The 19,021-nt window shown below is 43.3% G+C and overlaps 1 protein-coding gene across 4 annotated transcripts in view; it reads left to right on the forward strand.

Annotated features, from left to right (window-relative positions):
• Positions 1-19,021, forward strand: part of fbxo21 (F-box protein 21) — a 68,049-nt gene that overhangs the window by 14,008 nt on the left and 35,020 nt on the right. For 3 of the 4 annotated variants that reach the window (XR_005459933.1, XM_038790592.1, XM_038790612.1), the window contains 6 exons: positions 2,704-2,798; positions 2,954-3,075; positions 4,283-4,429; positions 4,922-5,055; positions 5,132-5,268; positions 6,464-6,640. Coding sequence is in view for 3 of the 4 variants with exons in the window: in XM_038790592.1 (XP_038646520.1) it covers positions 2,704-2,798; positions 2,954-3,075; positions 4,283-4,429; positions 4,922-5,055; positions 5,132-5,268; positions 6,464-6,640 (812 nt within the window). In the remaining variant the exon portion in view is untranslated. The remainder of the gene's footprint in view (positions 1-2,703; positions 2,799-2,953; positions 3,076-4,282; positions 4,430-4,921; positions 5,056-5,131; positions 5,269-6,463; positions 6,641-19,021) is intronic. The other variant, XM_038790601.1, reaches the window with a different exon arrangement.

A 19,021-nucleotide genomic window follows, 5' to 3' on the forward strand; every position in this document is an offset into this window, starting at 1 on the left:
CTCTACCTGCTTCTTGGTTTCCTCTCTTATCTAGACTGCGCGCTGCATATCCTGATAGGCCTTTTCATATTGTGTTTGGGAGCTGCTTAAGTGCGCCAGACAAGACTGCTGTGCCCTCTTGGCATCATCCACCTCTACATCTTTTGCTGCAAGCCTCCGTCTCAACTCTATATTCTCTCGCTCTACATCACTGACGTCCACTTTACTCATTCTATTCCTTTCCTCTAAATCTGCGCGGAGCGTCCTGACGACCTCCTCTGTGCCTCGCAATTGTGCCAAACAGGACACGATTGCCATCGGCTTACGTGCTTTACTCAAACTCTTCTTGTGTATTTCGCTCAGGTTCTCCCACCAAGTATGTCCTATACTCCCGGGACCTGTTTCCTCATTCGAACAGAGTTTGCTCCAAAGGGGCCATCCTTTCCCTTTGAGGTATTTTCTGATCTCCAGTTCCCAAACGGGACACTGTCCTACTCAGCTGCTGGTCGCTGCGACCACAAATACCTGGGGGTTCATGAGGCGTTCCATTGCCTTCATGGCCATCTCTCCTATCTTAATGCTCTCACTTAAATTTAGAACAAGGGATGCTAAGGCGGTGTTATAAAATATGGGTACGGCTTTCGCTAATTTCCGAAGTATAAACTCCCGACAGTTTTTCGCAACAAATCTCTCGGTTTTACCTTATAACCCTGTTAATTACGCATGCAAAAACACACTTCCGAATTGTGAGGATTGATGTGAACTACTTGAACACTTGTGGTTTTTCCTTTTCCCAGTTGGATTTATGATTCAAATTACTGGGTTCTCTCGGAGTGGGGGTGCCACTTCTAGTCAAGTCCCGTCAGAGGTCGCCACTAAATGTTGCTCATTCTGGTGAGTGTGCTTTACACTCAATTGGCTCTGTTTTATTCCTTAGCTCTAGAGTCGCTAGGTATCTTTATGATACCGCCACGAGGTTCAAGTTCAAGTTCAGATCAATGACTCAATACACCAGTTAGTAAGGTTCAATCAAACACATTTATTATTTACACAGTAAATCGATACTCATGCAACTAATACTACCGGACTAAACTATTCCTACCACTATAAGCCAATACTTATCTTCGATAAGGGAACCCACTGGATCAGGGAACAATGGCCTCTTGTTCTGTCCTGAGACTGCAGGCTTCCCAGTTGGTACGGGGTAAGGGGTCAGGAGTGTCTATTCTCGTAGCGAGCGTTGGTTGGACATTTACTTGTCGGTGTAGCTGTTGGCCAGGCCTCTCCTTCTCACGGTCAAGTTCTTAGAGAGCTGCTGCAAAGGTGTTCTGCTGGGAGGGCCGGCTAAGAGAGCGAACTAAACTTGGGACCTGACTTTTATAGGTCCCCGATCCTACTGTCAATCAATTGGGTCTCATCCCAATCGATTGGTATGAATCCCCCAATACTGAGGCTGTCCCTCGATCGCGGGGCGGTTCTTCCTAACTGGTTTGTTTCCTTTTGTTTCAGACCCCGTTGGCGGTGGGAAGTCTGACCTGCCATAGAATGTCCCAATTGTAGCTAATCGTTGTATCCATTGTTCCTGGGGATAGCTTCATTAATATGCAAACTGCTGGTTTCGGTGCTGTCTGCTTTCTTTGCAGCCAGAATACACATGAACTTCTGCAAACTGCTTGTCTTTCTTAAAGTGTCCAATTTTCCCAGCGTGCTTTGTAAATCGCCATTTTGGGTCGGGAAGTGGCCAACTTCGGTGGCTACACTTTTATCTATAATGAAAACTGAGAACATCAGAAACACTCAGCAGGTCAGACAGCATCTATGGTGAGGAACAGAATTAGCATTTCTGGTCAATGATCTTTCATCAGTTCTGTTTTAATTTTAGTTTTCCAGCGTCCGTAGTCTTTTGCTTTTGTTTTAGTGTTGCTTTTCGTTCTTGAGAAGTATTTTCCCAATACAGTTCTTTCTTCATAACTTAAGGTGATTATGTCTAATCCCTGGGACAACGATTTCACATATGTTCGTTATAATCTTGGCAGATATCAGTCTGTTCCTTGTTTTGACATCACCTGTAATTTTGATTTATTTAGGCTTCACGGTGTTAGTTTTCTGATATAATTAGAAAATTTTTTCACAAACCTGAAACATTGGTATCCTTTATTAAATTGCATTTGTGAGTCATTAATGTGTTGCATAACGATGTGTCTGTTCAGTGATTAAAGTCGGATTGTTGGAGACTCATTCAAAGTGTACAAAAACTGAATCAGAATAATTAGATATATTTGCATTAGTGTGCAAACTAATGTATTATACTCCCTGTAGGGTTGAAGTAAAAATAGGTTGGTTTTAGACAAAAAGTGTTATTATTTACATAAAATAGTCTGGAATTTATAATTAGTCTGGAATTTATAATTAGTACTAGTGCTTATCGAGAGGAAATTCAAGCAACTTAAACATGAGCCTTGTGTGTTTTCTTTTGGTATGACATTAACTGGATCCTGCATTATTGTAGTGTGTATATAGATTTTTGAGTTGAATCAAATTGACTAATCAAAATATTTAACAAATTAAGTGATGTGTTATAGCTTCCCATGTAGTTATTGAATAGTCTAATCAATTGATAATTTTAAATTTATGATCACGAATGGTCAAACAATTTAAAAATGTATAATTGCCAGCAGGTGGCACTCATGTGACATTGGTTATAATGGAGCTTTTCATTGGCAGGTTCCTGTTGATGGTTTTAAAGACATTGAGGCTTTAGGTGGTTCATTCCATTTTATAGCTGATGAGTTGATGTCAATTCTAAACATGGATGGAAGGTAAGTAAATGCTAACCGTGTACTTATAAGAGCCAAGAGGGAATAAATTGCAAGTCAGCCTATCAAGCTAAATTTATTTTTCCAACTTAAAAGATTATAGTTAAATTAATAGTGAGGCAAATATTGGATAATTAGGGAGATGTGTTTTACTGCAGGAAGTACCTGACTTGGAAATTTTATTCTCGGAAAATCCTGTGCTTTCTTCGTCAGCAGGACATCATGGAAAAGTTGAAGGAGTTTCTCAGAACTCCACCAGAACACCAAAAATTAATTGAAGGTAAGTGAATTAATTATGTTTCATAAAAACGTATATATCGAGAAATGGTAAAAGTAACAAAATCCCTTGAAGTTAGTGTAAACCCCTTTCTTATTCCGATAACTATTAGAAAGACAAAAATATACATATTATTAACATGTGCAACTAGTACAAATAGAAATGGATAATTTTCATGTGAATATATCTGTGAAGTTATCATTTTTAATGCATCATTCTCTGGTGAAGGATCAGATGGAAAACCCTGCTTTTGAGTTTCATTCAGCACCACTCTTGCAAACCTTGAGATCACTCAAGATTAACTGAGGGAGAGGTGCAGCAAGTAATTAGGAAGCTGATCGAATGTTAGTGTTTATTGCAAGTGGAATTGGATACAAGAGTCGGGAGGTTATGCTTCAGTTACACAGGGTATTGGTGAGGCAACATCTGGAGTACTGCATACTCTATTTGTCTCCTAATTTAAGGAAAGATGTAAATGCGGAAGCAGTTCAGAGAAGGTTAACTCCGTTAATGCCTGGATTGGATAGGTTGTCTAATGAGGAGAGGTTGGACAGGCTAGGATTGTATCCACAGGAGTTTAGGAGTGTAAGAGGCAACTTGATTGAAACATATAAGATCCTGAGGGGACTTGGCAGGGTGCATGTGGCGAGGCTGTTTTCTCTTGTGGGAGAATCTAGAACTAGAAGTCACTGTTTAAAAAGAAAGGGTCACCCATTCAAAACAGAAATGAAAAAAAATGTTCTCAGGGGTTTGAGACTTTTGAATCCTCTTCCTCAAAAGCAGATCATGGCAGAGTCTTTGAATATCTTTAAAGCAAAGATAGATTCTTAATAAACATTTTGGGGGTATCAGGTTTAGGCAGGAAGGTGAAGTTAAAATTAGATTAACCATGATCTTGTTGAATAGCAAAGCAAGCTTGAAGGACTGAATGGCCTACTCCAGCTCCTAATTTATATGTTTGTTTGCAAAGTTGACTCCATTTCTTTCCTGCATCATCCCCTCAGATTTGAATGAGTTAGGGGAACTTTTCATGTAGGAATTAGGGTATGTTTCCTCAGTGTTGCAACATGGAATTTAAAATGATACTACACTACACAAATTATGTTCTCCACCCCCCAAAAAATGGGGCAGGTTTATGTGCTCTCAATTATAAAGTTATATATAATTAATTAGGAATATAAACATAACGTTTGAATACATTTCTTATTAGGTGTTGTGCTGGTAGACCAATACTGCAACCCTTTAGCAGACACCTCCCTGGAGAATGTCCTTTTACAGCTAAATTGTATTACAGAAGAGGTGAAGAAAGTGTTACGTTTAAAACATTCTTCTCACCCAAGTATCACTGCAGAAAGAGGTAAATTACTTTAGCTGTGCTGCTTTTTTCTCTAATGGATCAGCGTTGTGTTCTTATTTCATATTGTACAAGGAATCCCACTTCTTTGGATCTAACCTCAGACTTCTAAAGTACAGTGAAATGAAATACCAGCAATACAAAAGTCTAGTAATTTGCAGCTGGGGACCCAAGTGTGAATCCTGATGTTGTCTGACATTTGAACCTGTGCATCCAGAGTGCTGCTTTTGTAACAACTGGGGCCAAACTTTACACATTATCAAAACTGCTTCTGAAGCACGAGATCCTGGGAAATCACACTGCTAGCCGTCGATGCTTTATGTTAATGTTGTGCTTTATGTTAATGTTTACTGAAAAATAGATTTTCTTCAGTGAAGTGGGCAGTAGTTGAACTTCTCTTTTGGCGTAAACGTGTATTGCAATATAAATGAAAAATGTATCAAAAATGCATATATCCTGCATGTTGTTGCATGACTTTTGTCTTTGATATTTCAGATGAAGTGTCTATTGATGATTTAGGACAGCAGCAACATGTTCTGGATGCTATGAACTGTGTATTATACAAGCAGCTCAAATTTAAAGGAAATGAAGATGATTATTACAATCCCATGAATTCCTACATATGCCAGGTATCAGACTTTTAAGATTGTTCTCGGTCTAATTGTGAAGGTATATATAAAAAATTCTTGTGTTATTTGTATTTAGGTGCTTGCACAAAAGAAAGGAATTCCTATCACACTTTGTGTGATATATTCAACAATAGGCAAGAATCTGGGTTTACGATTGGAGCCAGTCAGCTTTCCCAGTCACTTTCTCTTAAGATGGTGCCAAAAACCTGACAGGTAATAATGTTTATATATCTTTTTGAAGGAATCAATTAAATTAAATTTATTTTAATGTAGCCAGAATGGTGTTCCTCCCAGTCTCCCTTCTCGTGCACCTTCAATCAATTGCTGGTCTGCCCTTTGACTATTAAATAATATTTCCTAAAGCTCTCAACCTCTCTCCTTTACAAACCTTTTAAAAGTCACTTTCAGCTAACCTTCTGGTTGCCACTCAAAATACCTCCTCCTTTGGCTCAGCGTCTATTTTTCTTTGATTACATTTCTGTGAAGACCCTGGGATGTTTTTTGTGTTTGAGATGTTATTTATGCTATCGCGTTATGAATGTGATGTGATCTGGTGTGGCATGATATTGATATAGGTTTGCACATGAAGTATGCAAAACGAGCAGCACGGTGGCGTAGTGGTTCTCCCTGCTGCCTCACGGCGTCGCGGTCCCAGGTTCAATCTCAACTCTGGGTCACTGTCCGTGTGGAGTTTGTACATTTTCGTCATGTTTGTGTGGGTTTCGCCCCCCCCCCCCCCAACCCAAAAGATGTGCAGGGTAGGTGGCCACACTAAATTGCCCCTTAATTGGAAAAAATGAATTGGGTACTCTAAGTTTATATTAAAAAGTTGCAACATGATATACTGTCCAACTTCCATAATTGCACCAATCACTTTAGAAGTGATGAAATGATGCTGCTTTCAAAACCGATCTGAATAAGAAAGTAAATGCTACAGCCGATCACTTGTCTGACTTGTGAACGTATTTATGACATAATATACAAAGTAAATCTTCCCTATCAATTTCTTGATGCCTTGGTTAAAGGCGTAATTGATTAACATGGGAAATTCAAACATCTTGCACTTTTTAATTTGTGGAATGAATAATGTTTTTTCCAAACTAGTCAAGATGCAGAACATATTCTTATTACAGATTTGTTCATGTTTGGCTCTTGAGGTATTGCAGTGTTAACTTTTGTAATACAAGATTAAAATAAAATAACTTTTTTTTTTACCCCCAAGTATGTTTATTTCATTACTTTTTAAAATAGACAGGAACTTCTCCAAAAAATCATCGGTTCTTTTTGGGAATTTACATATTTGATTAATTTCTTTCCATTTTTTAGGTGTTTGCCATTGTATAAAAAATCATTGCTTTCTGTGTTGTGAAGTTTATAACTGAATTCTTTATTCTCTCATGTTTCCCAGGAGTGCAGATATTTTGGACTATGTCTATATTGATGCCTTTGATAATGGGAAATCTTGTACTGCTAAGGAATGTGAATATCTGATTGGCCAGAAAGTTGCATCTAAGTTTTACAGTTCTGTTACCACCAAGGATGTGTTGTTCCGCATGGTAACAAACCTCTTCCACCTGGGAAAGAGGTAAGAGATGTATCCCAAGTCTGCAAGTTGGTATTCGTTTTGGAGTGATAGTTCCAAATAATTGGGTGCCAGACATTCAAAGCCATATTGGCTCTGCCGGTGAAAATGAAACATTCATGACTACTCGTGCCAAAGACCAAGCAGTAAGGAAATCTGATGGTGTGCTTCACCTGTGCTGTTCTTTTGTGATGCCTAATAATACTGAGCTTTGGAGAAGGGGGGATTGCCCTTTCTGGCTGTTCAGATGAATGTGCTGTGCGGACTTACTGGGCAGAAAACCATTTGTGGGAAGGAGAGCTTCATGGAATCAAAAAAATAAATTAAACTAAAGGCATATTGTTGTTCGTAATATATAATAATAATTTTATAACTAGCTTGAACAGCCAAATACTGCAGGTATTCTAAAGATTTGACTGTTTGTATGATATGACATTAGACTCCGAAATAGGTTTGTTGAATGCTTGGGGAATTGTTAAGCATGACAGTTTTCAGAAAAATGTAATCAATACCATTGAAGGTAAACAGTTTCAGCCTCCTTCATTCAGTTAACCACCCTATCACCACCACAACAAACATTACATTCAGTTTCTTTACCAATAACATTTTTGGTGATTGTAATAATCACTTATTGTCACAAGTAGGCTTCAATGAAGTTACTGTGAAAAGCTCCTAGTCGCCACATTCCGGCGCCTGTTCGGGGAGGCTGGTACGGGAATTGAACCTGCACTGCTGGTCTTGTTCTGCATTACAGGCCAGCTGTTTAGCCCACTGTGCTAAACCAGCTATCTTATTGGTAGCACTCTCATTTGTGAGTTAGGAGTTTGAGGATGCAAATTCACCTGCAGGACGTAAGTGCATAATTTTGGCTGACGTTTTCGTGCAGTGAGTACTGCATTGTATATCTAACTTTTTCTCATCCTGACATAAGGCTGCAATCACTCAAGTGGTTAAAACAGATAATTGCATCAAAAGTACCAGAGTGAGTTGCTGTGATGCCTCCACGATATTTGTAACTTTGGGCTTTCAGTCGCTTTATGTTCCAAGGTCTGCCCTGGATGACCATGGGCATACATTGGAGAGTTTTAAAATTTTCCACTTGTGCATCAAGTATTGGCATCTGCCATGGTTTGTGCGAATGTGTTTGATGATACTTCATGGTTTTCACACAAGGACGCAGTCAGGGATCTTTTAAAAGGGCTTGCATGTTCCCAAGCAATGCTGGAGGACTTCCCAACAAGTTTGTGGCAGTCCGGCAAATTGGTGGGAGAGTGATATGTGACAGCATGGATAGCCAGAGTGTTGGTGTTCACTTGAGCCTTCAAGATACGCTGCATTGCAGTGTTCAGCTGGACATCAAGTTGAGTGTGACTATTTCTAGCCCATGTCAGTGTACAGTACTCTAGTTGGAGTACACATGGGCCCATTACTTCGTGCCTGAAACATTGTTGCTGATGCTCCCCACTTTTAGGAATGGTTGACTCTTGTTTTTGTCTTAGCAGTTACTTTATTCGGTGCAGTTCAGCTTCACTTTGAGATCGGTCGGAGTGTGATCGTTTTGCACAGTATTGTTGCGAAAAATCATTTTCAGGATGCACTTACAATTCCTGTTATTGAGATGGCTTGTAGTGATTTGTTGAGGGTTTAAGTTAAACTTCCATTTTCACAATTATTTTCTATGGCGTTGGAGTCCACCTTGAACAGGGAGGCTAATGTATTTGAAGGTGGCAGCTTGTGTGGCCAGTGCAAAGTCACCTGCGCGAAATGTTCATGTCTTGGTTGGCAAATGTCACTCGTGTAGACTTGGAAAAGCTTTGGTGAGAGTGCTGAATCTTCTGACAGTTCATTGTTGAGGAACTGGGGTTAGCTGACTTTGTCCAAATAGATTATTGCTCAGCATCATCTATAGCATGTGTGAGTTTTGAGACGGGATGATCCTTGCAAGCTTTGGCATCAGCCTACAACACGGTCTGGATTAAAGGACTGAAGACAGGTCTACAAAGGCTGTGCTGCCCTTGGATTTCTTCTGAAATCTGGCATTGTTGTGCATTGCAAAGACCAAAACTTGGTCCAGCATCTGTGGTTCTGCCGGAATCCCACTTATTCAAGTCCCTAACTAGATGAGAAGGCAATTTTCTGGATGATGATACATTCATGATTTTCTAGTTTATATGCACCGGAGCAATATTGGCCTCGAGCTTCACAGGTTGTCAGTCGGTTCACCTGGGTTGAATATAGCAGTGACCATTTTCTCCCTTTTATGCGTCAAGAATCGGTGGTGTTGACGTATAGTTTTGTCAGTCATTGGAGTCTCTTGGGGCCTTGTTGAAGTAGAAGTTCCAGGAGGGGATCTGAATTCTCATTCGCGTCATCTGTATTGCTGTACTGATGGTGAGTGGGGGCTTGTGGAAGGATTGAGACCATTGTCTGATGTAGTTGATGGATCTGTTCACTTGGTGTTTTTGTCGAGTGGTTCTTTTTTGCTCTCCATCTGCTTGCAGGCGATGGAATTGGGTTGGTGTTTTGTTTGATTAGTAGCTCCAAGGCATTGTGGTAAGATCTAGGCATTGTGGTAAGATCGGGGCATTGTGGTAAGATCGGGGCATTGTGGTAAGATCTAGGCATTGTGGTAAGATCGGGGCATTGTGGTAAGATCGGGGCATTGTGGTAAGATCTGTCATGGTGACTAGATCTAGGCATGGTGACTAGAATGTGCAAAGTCCAGACTTTAATATACTGAACCGGTGCTGCCATTCATTTGCGTCTAATGTTTCCGGAGTGGTCTACATGATCTATGGACTTCCCAAGTTGTGCTGCCAGGGCAGGTAATGGAACAAAAAGAGAAAATGATGGAAAATCTCAGCATCTGTAAGGAGAGAAAAGAGCTCATGTTTCGAGCCCAGATGACTCTTTGGGCAGGTAATGGGTTGCTTTCAACGGGGTTGAATTCTTCCTGGCAGTCCCTGCAATGGCTTTCTTGGTGGTGGCAGCCAAGAGAGCGGTGAATCAGAAATAATATTTCATCAGAACAGGTATTTAAGTCAACACTTTTTTGAAATTCTGTAGCAGTCCCAGTCCGTTTTGACAGATTCATGAGGATTTCAATATCAGCATTGGTGATTATGGGCCTAAGTTGCCTCTTGGAGAAATTGGGCAGTATTTTGCATGAAGCACACTTCCACTTTGACATTTGGAAACAATGGTGAGGTCTGGGTTATCATTGCATTGCCAGTGGCGGGACTGGATAGATACTCACTGTTAGGCATCGAAGACCACTTGTAGATATGTTGTGGGCATCCATTCCATGAAGTTTCTTAAATGAGGCATTAAACCAGGGTTCGTGATGTCCCTGATCGTGTTTTTGGGATCCTTAAGGGATCGTGATGTCTCTGATCGTGTTTTTGGGATCCTTAAGGGGGAGTGGGAGCAGCCCCAAGTCGTGGTCCACATAGATACCAACGACATAGGTAGGAAGAGTGATGGGGATTTGAGACAGAAATTCAGGGAGCTAGGGTGGAAGCTGAGAGCTAGAACAAACAGAGTTGTTATCTCTGGGTTGTTACCCGTGCCACGTGCTAGCGAAGTGAGAAATAAGGAGAGAGAGGAGTTGAACACGTGGCTACAGGGATGGTGCAGGAGGGAGGGTTTTGGTTTCCTGGATAATTGGGGCTCATTCTGGGGTAGGTGGGACCTCTACAAACAGGATGGTCTTCACCTGAACCAGAGGGGTACCAATATCCTGGGGGGGGGGGGGGGGGGGGGGGGGGAGATTTGCGAGTGCTCTTCAGGGGGGTTTAAACTAATTCAGCTGGGGGATGGGAACCTAAATTGTAGTCCCAGTGTATAGGATGTTGAGAGTAGTGAGGTCAGGGATAGGGTTAAAAGTTCGAAAGAGGGCACTGGCAAGCAAGATGCTGGTTTGAAGTGTGTCTACTTCAACGCCAGGAGCATCCGGAATAAGGTGGGTGAGCTTGCAGCATGGGTTGGTACCTGGGATCTCGATGTGCCGATTTCGGAGACATGGGTAGAGCAGGGACAGGAATGGTTGTTGCAGGTTCCAGGATTTAGATGTTTCTGTAAGAACAGAGAAGTTGGTAAAAGAGGGGGGGAGGGTGTGGCATTGTTAATCAAGGAAAGTATCATGGCGGTGGAAAGGACATTTGAGGACTCGTCTACTGAGGTAGTATGGACCGAGGTTAGGAACAGGAGAGGAGGTCACCCTGTTGGGAGTTGTCTATAGACCTCCGAATAGTTCCAGAGATGTAGAGGAAAGGATTGCAAAGTTGATCTCGACAGGAGCGAGAGTAACAGGGTAGTTGTTATGGGGGACTTTAACTTTCCAAATATTGACTGGAAATACTATTGTTTCAGTACTATAGATGGGTCAGTTTTTGTGCAGTGTGTGCAGGGGGGTTTTCTGACACAGTATGTAGACAGGCCAACAAGGGGCGAGGCCACATTGGATTTGGTACTGGGTAATGAACCCGGCCAGGTGTTAAATTTAGATGTTGGTGAGCACTTTGGTGAAAGTGATCACAATTCGGTTATGTTTACTTTAGTGATGGGCAGGGATAGGTATATACCGCAAGGCAAGAATTATAGCTGGGGGAAAGGCAATTATGATGCTATTCGGCAAGATTTAGGATGTATAGGATGGGGAAGGAAACTGCAAGGGATGGGTACAATCGAAATGTGGAGCTTTTTCAAGGAACAGGGAGAGTTAAGAAGAGCGAGGAGAGGACACGAAAAGTCGTTGGCAGATAGGATCAAGGAAAACCCTAAGGCTTTCTATAGGTATATCAGGAACAAAAGAATGACTAGAGTAAGATTAGGGCCAATCAAGGATAGTAGTGGAAAGTTGTGTGTGGAATCAGAGGAGATAGGGGAAGCGTTAAATGGATATTTTTCGTCAGTGTTTACACTACACAAAGACAATGTTGTCGAGGAAAATACTCAGGTTCAGTCGACCAGGCTAGATGGAATTGAGGTTCACAAGGAGGAGGTGTTAGCAATTTTGGAAAGCGTAAAAATAGATAAGTCCCCTGGGCCAGATGGGATTTATCCTAGGATTCTCTGGGAAGGCAGGGAGGAGATTGCAGAGCCTTTGTCCTTGATCTTTATGTCGTCTTTGTCGACAGGAATAGTGCCGGAAGACTGGAGGATAGCAAATGTTGTCCCCTTGTTCAAGAAGGGGAGTAGAGACAACCCTGGTAATTATAGACCTGTGAGCCTTACTTCAGTTGTGGGTTAAATGTTGGAAAAGGTTATAAGAGATGGGGTTTATAATCATCTTGAAAAGAACAAGTTAATTAGCGATGGTCAACACGGTTTTGTGAAGGGTAGGTCATGCCTCACAAACCTTATTGAGTTTTTTGAGAAGGTGACCAAACAGGTGGATGAGGGTAAAGCAGTTGATGTGGTGTATATGGATTTCAGTAAGGCGTTTGATAAGGTTCCACACGGTAGGCTATTGCAGAAAATAAGGAAGTATGGGATTGAAGGTGATTTAGTGGTTTGGATCAGTAATTGGCTAGCTGAAAGAAGACAGAGGGTGGTGGTTGATGGCAAATGTTCATCCAGGAGTTCAGTTACTAGTGGTGTACCGCAAGGATCTGTTTTGGGGCCACTGCTGTTTGTCATTTTTATAAATGACCTGGAAGAGGGTGTAGAAGGATGGGTTAGTAAATTTGCAGATGACACGAAGGTCGGTGGAGTTGTGGATAGTGCTGAAGGATGTTATAGGATACAGAGGGACATAGATACGTTGAGAGGTGGCAGATGGAGTTTAATGCGGAAAAGTGTGAGGTGGTTCACTTTGGAAGGAGTAACAAGAATGCAGAGTACTGGGCTAATGGCAAGATTCCTGGTAGAGTAGATGAACAGAGAGATCTCGGCATCCAGGTACATAAATCCCTGAAAGTTGCCACCCAGGTTAATAGGGCTGTTAAGAAGGCATATGGTGTGCTAGCCTTTATCAGTAGGGGGATTGAGTTTCGGAGCCACTAGGTCATGCTGCAGCTGTACATAACTCTGGTGCGGCCGCTCCTGGAGTACTGCGTGCAGTTCTGGTCACCACATTATAGGAAGGATGTGGAAGCTTTGGAAAGGATTCAGAGGAGATTTACTAGGATGTTGCCTGGTATGGAGGGAAGGTCTTACGAGGAAAGGCTCAGGGACTTGAGGTTGTTTTCGTTAGAGAGGAGAAGGCTGAGAGGTGACTTAATAGAGACATATAAGATAGTCAGAGGGTTAGATAGGGTGGGCATAAGACCATAAGACCATAAGACATAGGAGTGGAAGTAAGGCCATTCGGCCCATCGAGTCCACTCCGCCATTCAATCATGGCTGATGGGCATTTCAACTCCACCTCCCAGCATTCTCCCCATAGCCCTTAATTCCTCGCGACATCAAGAATTTATCTATTTCTGCCTTGAAGCCATTTAGCGTCCCGGCCTCCACTGCACTCTGCGGCAATGAATTCCACAGGCCCACCACTCTCTGGCTGAAGAAATGTCTCCGCATTTCTGTTTTGAATTTACCCCCTCTAATTCTAAGGCTGTGCCCACGGGTCCTCGACTCCTCGCCTAACGGAAACAGTTTCTTTGCGTCCATCCTTTCTAAGCCATGTATTATCTTGTAAGTTTCTATTAGATCTCCCCTTAACCTTCTGAACTCCAATGAATACAATCCCAGGAACGCCAGCCGTTCCTCATATGCTAGACCCGCCATTCCAGGGATCATCCGTGTGAATCTCCGCTGGACACGCTCCAGTGCCAGTATGTCCTTCCTGAGATGTGGGGCCCAAAACTGGACACAGTACTCCAAATGGGGCCTAACCAGAGCCTTATAAAGGCTCAGTAGCACATCGCTGCTTTTATATTCCAACCCTCTTGAGATAAATGACAACATAGCATTCGCTTTCTTAATCACGGATTCAACCTGCATGTTTACCTTTAGGGAATCCTCGACTAGCACTCCCAGATCCCTTTGTACTTTGGCATTATGAATTTTCTCACCGTTTAGAAAGTAGTCTATGCTTGGATTCTTTTTTCCAAAGTGCAAGACCTCACATTTTCTCACGTTGAAATGCATCAGCCATTTCCTGCACCACTCTCCCAAACTGTCTAGATCCTTCTGCAGCCTCCCCACTTCCTCAGCACTACCTGCCTGACCACCTAACTTCGTATCATCAGCAAACTTCGCTAGAATGCCCCCAGTCCCTTCATCCAGATCATTAATATATATGGTGAACAGCTGCGGCCCCAACACTGAACCCTGTGGGACACCGCTGGTCACCGGCTGCCATTCCGAAAAAGAACCTTTTATCCCAACTCTCTGCCTTCTGTCAGACAGCCAATCCTCAACCCATGCCAGTAGCTCACCTCGAACACCATGGGCCCTCACCTTACTCAGCAGCCTCCTGTGTGGCACCTTATCAAAGGCCTTTTGGAAATCCAGATAGACCACATCCACTGGGTTTCCCTGGTCTAACCTACTTGTCACCTCCTCAAAGAATTCTAACAGGTTCGTCAGGCACGACCTCCCCTTACTAAATCCATGTTGACTTGTTCTAATCCGACCCTGCTCTTCCAAGAAATTAGAAATCTCATCCTTAACGATCGATTCTAGAATTTTACCAACAACCGAGGTTAGGCTAATTGGCCTATAATTTTCCATCTTTTGTCTTGATCCTTTCTTGAACAAGGGGGTTACAACAGCGATCTTCCAATCGTCCGGGACTTTCCCTGACTCCAGTGATTTTTGAAAGATCTCAACCGACGCTTCCGCTATTTCTTCAGCCACCTCCCTCAGAACTCTAGGATGTAGCCCATCGGGGCCAGGAGATTTGTCAATTTTAAGACCTTTTAGCTTTTTTAGCACCATCTCTTTTGTAATGGCAACCATACTCAACTCAGCCCACTGACCCTTTATAATTTTTGGGATATTACTAACGTCTTCCACTGTGAAGACAGACGCAAAGTACTTATTAAGTTCTCCAGCCATTTCCTCATCTCCCATCACTAGCCTTCCAGAATCAGTTTGAATTGGCCCAATGTCTACTTTGGCCTGACGTTTGTTTCTTATGTATTGAAAGAAACTTTTACTATCATTTCTTATATTACTGGCTAGCCTGCCTTCATATTTGATCCTCTCCTTCCTTATTTGTCTCTTTGTTAACCTCTGTTTGTTTTTGTAGCCTTCCCAATCTTCTGATTTCCCGGTGCTTTTGGCCACTTTATAGGATCTCTCTTTTTCTTTGATACATTTCCTGACCTCCTTTGTCAGCCATGGCTGTCTAATCCCTCCCTGGATAATCTTTCTTTTCTTGGGGATGAACCTCTGTACAGTGTCCTCAATTATGCATACAAACTCCTGCCATTTTTGCTCTACTGTCTTCCCTGCTAGGGTCTGCTTCCAGTTGATTTTCACCAGTTCCTCTCTCATGCCCTCGTAATTACCTTTATTTAACTGTAACACCATTACATCCGATTTTGCCTTCTCTCTTTCAAACTGCAGACTGAACTCAACCATATTATGATCGCTGCTTCCTAAGTGTTCCCTTACTTTAAGATCTTTAATAAAGTCTGGTTCATTACATAGCACTAGGTCCAGAATAGCCTGCTCCCTTGTGGGCTCCATGACAAGCTGTTCCAAAAAGCCATCTTGTAAGCATTCCATGAATTCCTTTTCTTTGGATCCACTGGCTACATTATTTACCCAATCCACCTGCATATTGAAGTCCCCCATGATCACTGTGACCTTGCCTTTCTGACATGCCTTTTCTATTTCCCGGTACATGTTGCGCCCCTGGTCCTGACCACTGTTAGGCGGTCTGTACATAACTCCCATTATGGTTTTTTTGCCTTTGTGGTTCCTCAATTCTACCCACACAGACTCCACATCATCCGACCCTATGTCGTTTAGTGCCATAGATTTAATTTTGTTCTTAACTAACAAGGCAACCCCACCCCCTCGGCCCACCTCCCTGTCTTTTCGATAGGTTGTATATCCTTGGATGTTTAACTGCCAGTCCTGAACCCCCTGCAGCCATGTCTCTGTGATGCCTACCACATCATAATCATTCACGATGATCTGTGCCATTAGTTCATCTACTTTGTTACAAATGCTACGAGCATTCAGGTAAAGTGCCTTAATGTTAACTTTCTTATCAGTACAGATATTGGAAGTCCTAAGATGTCCAAAGTTATCCTTCCTTTTTGTTGCATTCCTAGTCTGCCTCAAGCTTAAATCCACCTGCCTACATGTTATCCTCCTGCGTATCTTGCCATTTAACTCCCTGCTCCCTGTCGCTTTCACTTTCCCTTCCCCCCAACTCAGAAGTTTAAAGTCCTACTGACCACCCTATTTATCCTCTTCGCTAGAACACTGGTTCCAGATCGGTTCAGGTGGAGACCGTCCCAACGGTACAGATCCCCCCGGTTCCAAAACTGATGCCAATGTCCCATGAAGTGGAATCCCTCTTTCCCACACCAATCCCTTAGCCACGTGTTTACTTCCCTAATTTTCCTATCCCTATGCCAATTGGCACGTGGCTCGGGCAGTAATCCAGAGATTATGACCCTTGAGGACCTGTACTTCAATTTTCTTCCTAGTGCTTGATAGTCCCCGAACAGGTCCTCCACCCTAGCTTTACCTATGTTGTTAGTCCCAACGTGGACCACAACAACTGGATCCTCCCCCTCCCGCTCCAGTATCCTTTCAAGCCGGTCAGAGATGTCCCGCACCCTGGCACCGGGCAGGCAACACACCATGCGAGACTCCCGATCCGGCTTGCATAGGATACTATCTGTCCCCCTAATTATAGAATCCCCTATAACAACTACTTGTCTTTTTACTCCCCCCTCTTGAATGGCCTTCTGCACCATGGTACCGTGGTCAGTTGGCTCATCCTGTCCAGAGCCCCTTTCCTCATCCATACAGGGAGCAAGAGTCTCATACCTGTTGGACAAGGTCAAGGGCTGAGACTCCTGCACTCCTGAAATCAGGTTCCCTCTGCCTGCCTCACTTACAGTCACACTCTGATGTCCCTGATCAGTTACTGAATGTGAATTACTTAATCTCCCAGGTGTGACTGCCTCCTGAAACAAAGTGTCCAGGTAACTCTCCCCCTCCCGGATGTGCCGCAGTGTTTGAAGCTCAGACTCCAGATCATCAATTCTGAGCCGGAGATCTTCCAGCAACCAACACTTGCTGCAGATGTGGTCATTGCCATTCACAAGGGGAACAGCCAGCTCCCACATCATACAGCTACAGCACATCACTTGCCCAGCCATCTCTGATTAGTTAATTAATTTATTACTTTGTATAAATTTCAGTTAAAAAAACTTGGAGACCTCTGATATAGTCTTTTCCAACCTAGTTCTGGTTAACAAATAAGAAAAAGAGAAATAATAATGTAATAAGGCACTCACCTGCTCACCCCAATGGGTCTTATTATTAGGTTAGAGGAGGAGGGCGGGTGGGAGACACTACACGTGTAGTGTCTCGGGTTTCCTCTCCACCAGAATTTATTAACTAGGGAGGGGTAAACCTTCCCAGAAGTCCACGGGACAAACTTCCTGTTCCCTGCAAAGGTAAGTAATTTAAACTTACCACTCACCTCCCGATAGGCTCAGCCCCTGCCGGTATCCAATGGCTGGCTGCTGCAATTTGAAACTGACAAATCTACTCACCAGCTGAAGTATCCCAGCTCCCGCCGAAATCCAACTGACTGCAACCCCTGCAAAGGTAAGTAATTTAAACTTACCACTCACCTCCCGATAGGCTCAGCCCCTGCCGGTATCCAATGGCTGGCTGCTGCAATTTGAAATTGACAAATCTACTCACCAGCTGAAGTATCCCAGCTCCCGCCGAAATCCAACTGACTGCAACCCCTGCAAAGGTAAGTAATTTAAACTTACCACTCACCTCCCGATAGGCTCAGCCCCTGCCGGTATCCAATGGCTGGCTGCTGCAATTTGAAATTGACAAATCTACTCACCAGCTGAAGTATCCCAGCTCCCGCCGAAATCCAACTGACTGCAACCCCTGCAAAGGTAAGTAATTTAAACTTACCACTCACCTCCCGATAGGCTCAGCCCCTGCCGGTATCCAATGGCTGGCTGCTGCAATTTGAAATTGACAAATCTACTCACCAGCTGAAGTATCCCAGCTCCCGCCGAAATCCAACTGACTGCAACCCCTGCAAAGGTAAGTAATTTAAACTTACCACTCACCTCCCGATAGGCTCAGCCCCTGCCGGTATCCAATGGCTGGCTGCTGCAATTTGAAATTGACAAATCTACTCACCAGCTGAAGTATCCCAGCTCCCGCCGAAATCCAACTGACAGCAACCCCTGCAAAGGTAAGTAATTTAAACTTACCACTCACCTCCCGATAGGCTCAGCCCCTGCCGGTATCCAATGGCTGGCTGCTGCAATTTGAAATTGACAAATCTACTCACCAGCTGAAGTATCCCAGCTCCCGCCGAAATCCAACTGACTGCAACCCCTGCAAAGGTAAGTAATTTAAACTTACCACTCACCTCCCTATAGGCTCAGCCCCTGCCGGTATCCAATGGCTGGCTGCTGCAATTTGAAATTGACAAATCTACTCACCAGCTGAAGTATCCCAGCTCCCGCCGAAATCCAACTGACTGCAACCCCTGCAAAGGTAAGTAATTTAAGGTAAGTGAGAGTCTCTTTCCTCGGATGGTGATGACCAACACGAGGGGACATAGATTTAAATTGAGGGGTAGTAGATATAGGACAGATGTCAGAGGCAGTTTCTTTACTCAGAGAGTAGTAGGGGTGTGGAACGCCCTGCCTGCAACAGTAGTAGACTCACCAACTTTAAGGGCATTTAAGTGGTCACTGGATAGACATATGGATGAAAATGGAATAGTGTAGGTCAGATAGGCTTCAGATGGTTTCACAGGTCGGCGCAACATCGAGGGTCGAAGGGCCCGTACTGCGCTGTAATGTTCTATGTTCTAAACTGAGGCCTAATTTTCTTGAGCTGGTGAACACAGGCGGCACAGTAGCACAGTGGTTAGCACTGTTGCTTTACAGTGCCAGGGACCGGGGTTCAATTCCCGGCTTGGGCCACTGTCTGTGCCGAGTCTGCATGTTCTCCCTGTGTCTGTGTGGGTTTCTTCCGGGTGCTCCAGTTTCCTCTCTCAAGTCCCGAATGACGTGCTGTTAGGTGATTTGGACATTCTGAATTCTCCCTCAGTGTGCCTAAACAGGCGCCAGAGTGTGGCCACTAGGGGATTTTCACAATAACTTCATTGCAGTGTTAATGTAATCCTACTTGTGACACAAATAAAGATTATTAAGTTATTTTGAAAGATCCCATGACAATATTTGAAGAAGGCCAACAAAT

Source organism: Scyliorhinus canicula, chromosome 1, assembly GCF_902713615.1.
Source record: "Scyliorhinus canicula chromosome 1, sScyCan1.1, whole genome shotgun sequence".
In the NCBI taxonomy this organism is placed as follows: domain Eukaryota; kingdom Metazoa; phylum Chordata; class Chondrichthyes; order Carcharhiniformes; family Scyliorhinidae; genus Scyliorhinus; species Scyliorhinus canicula.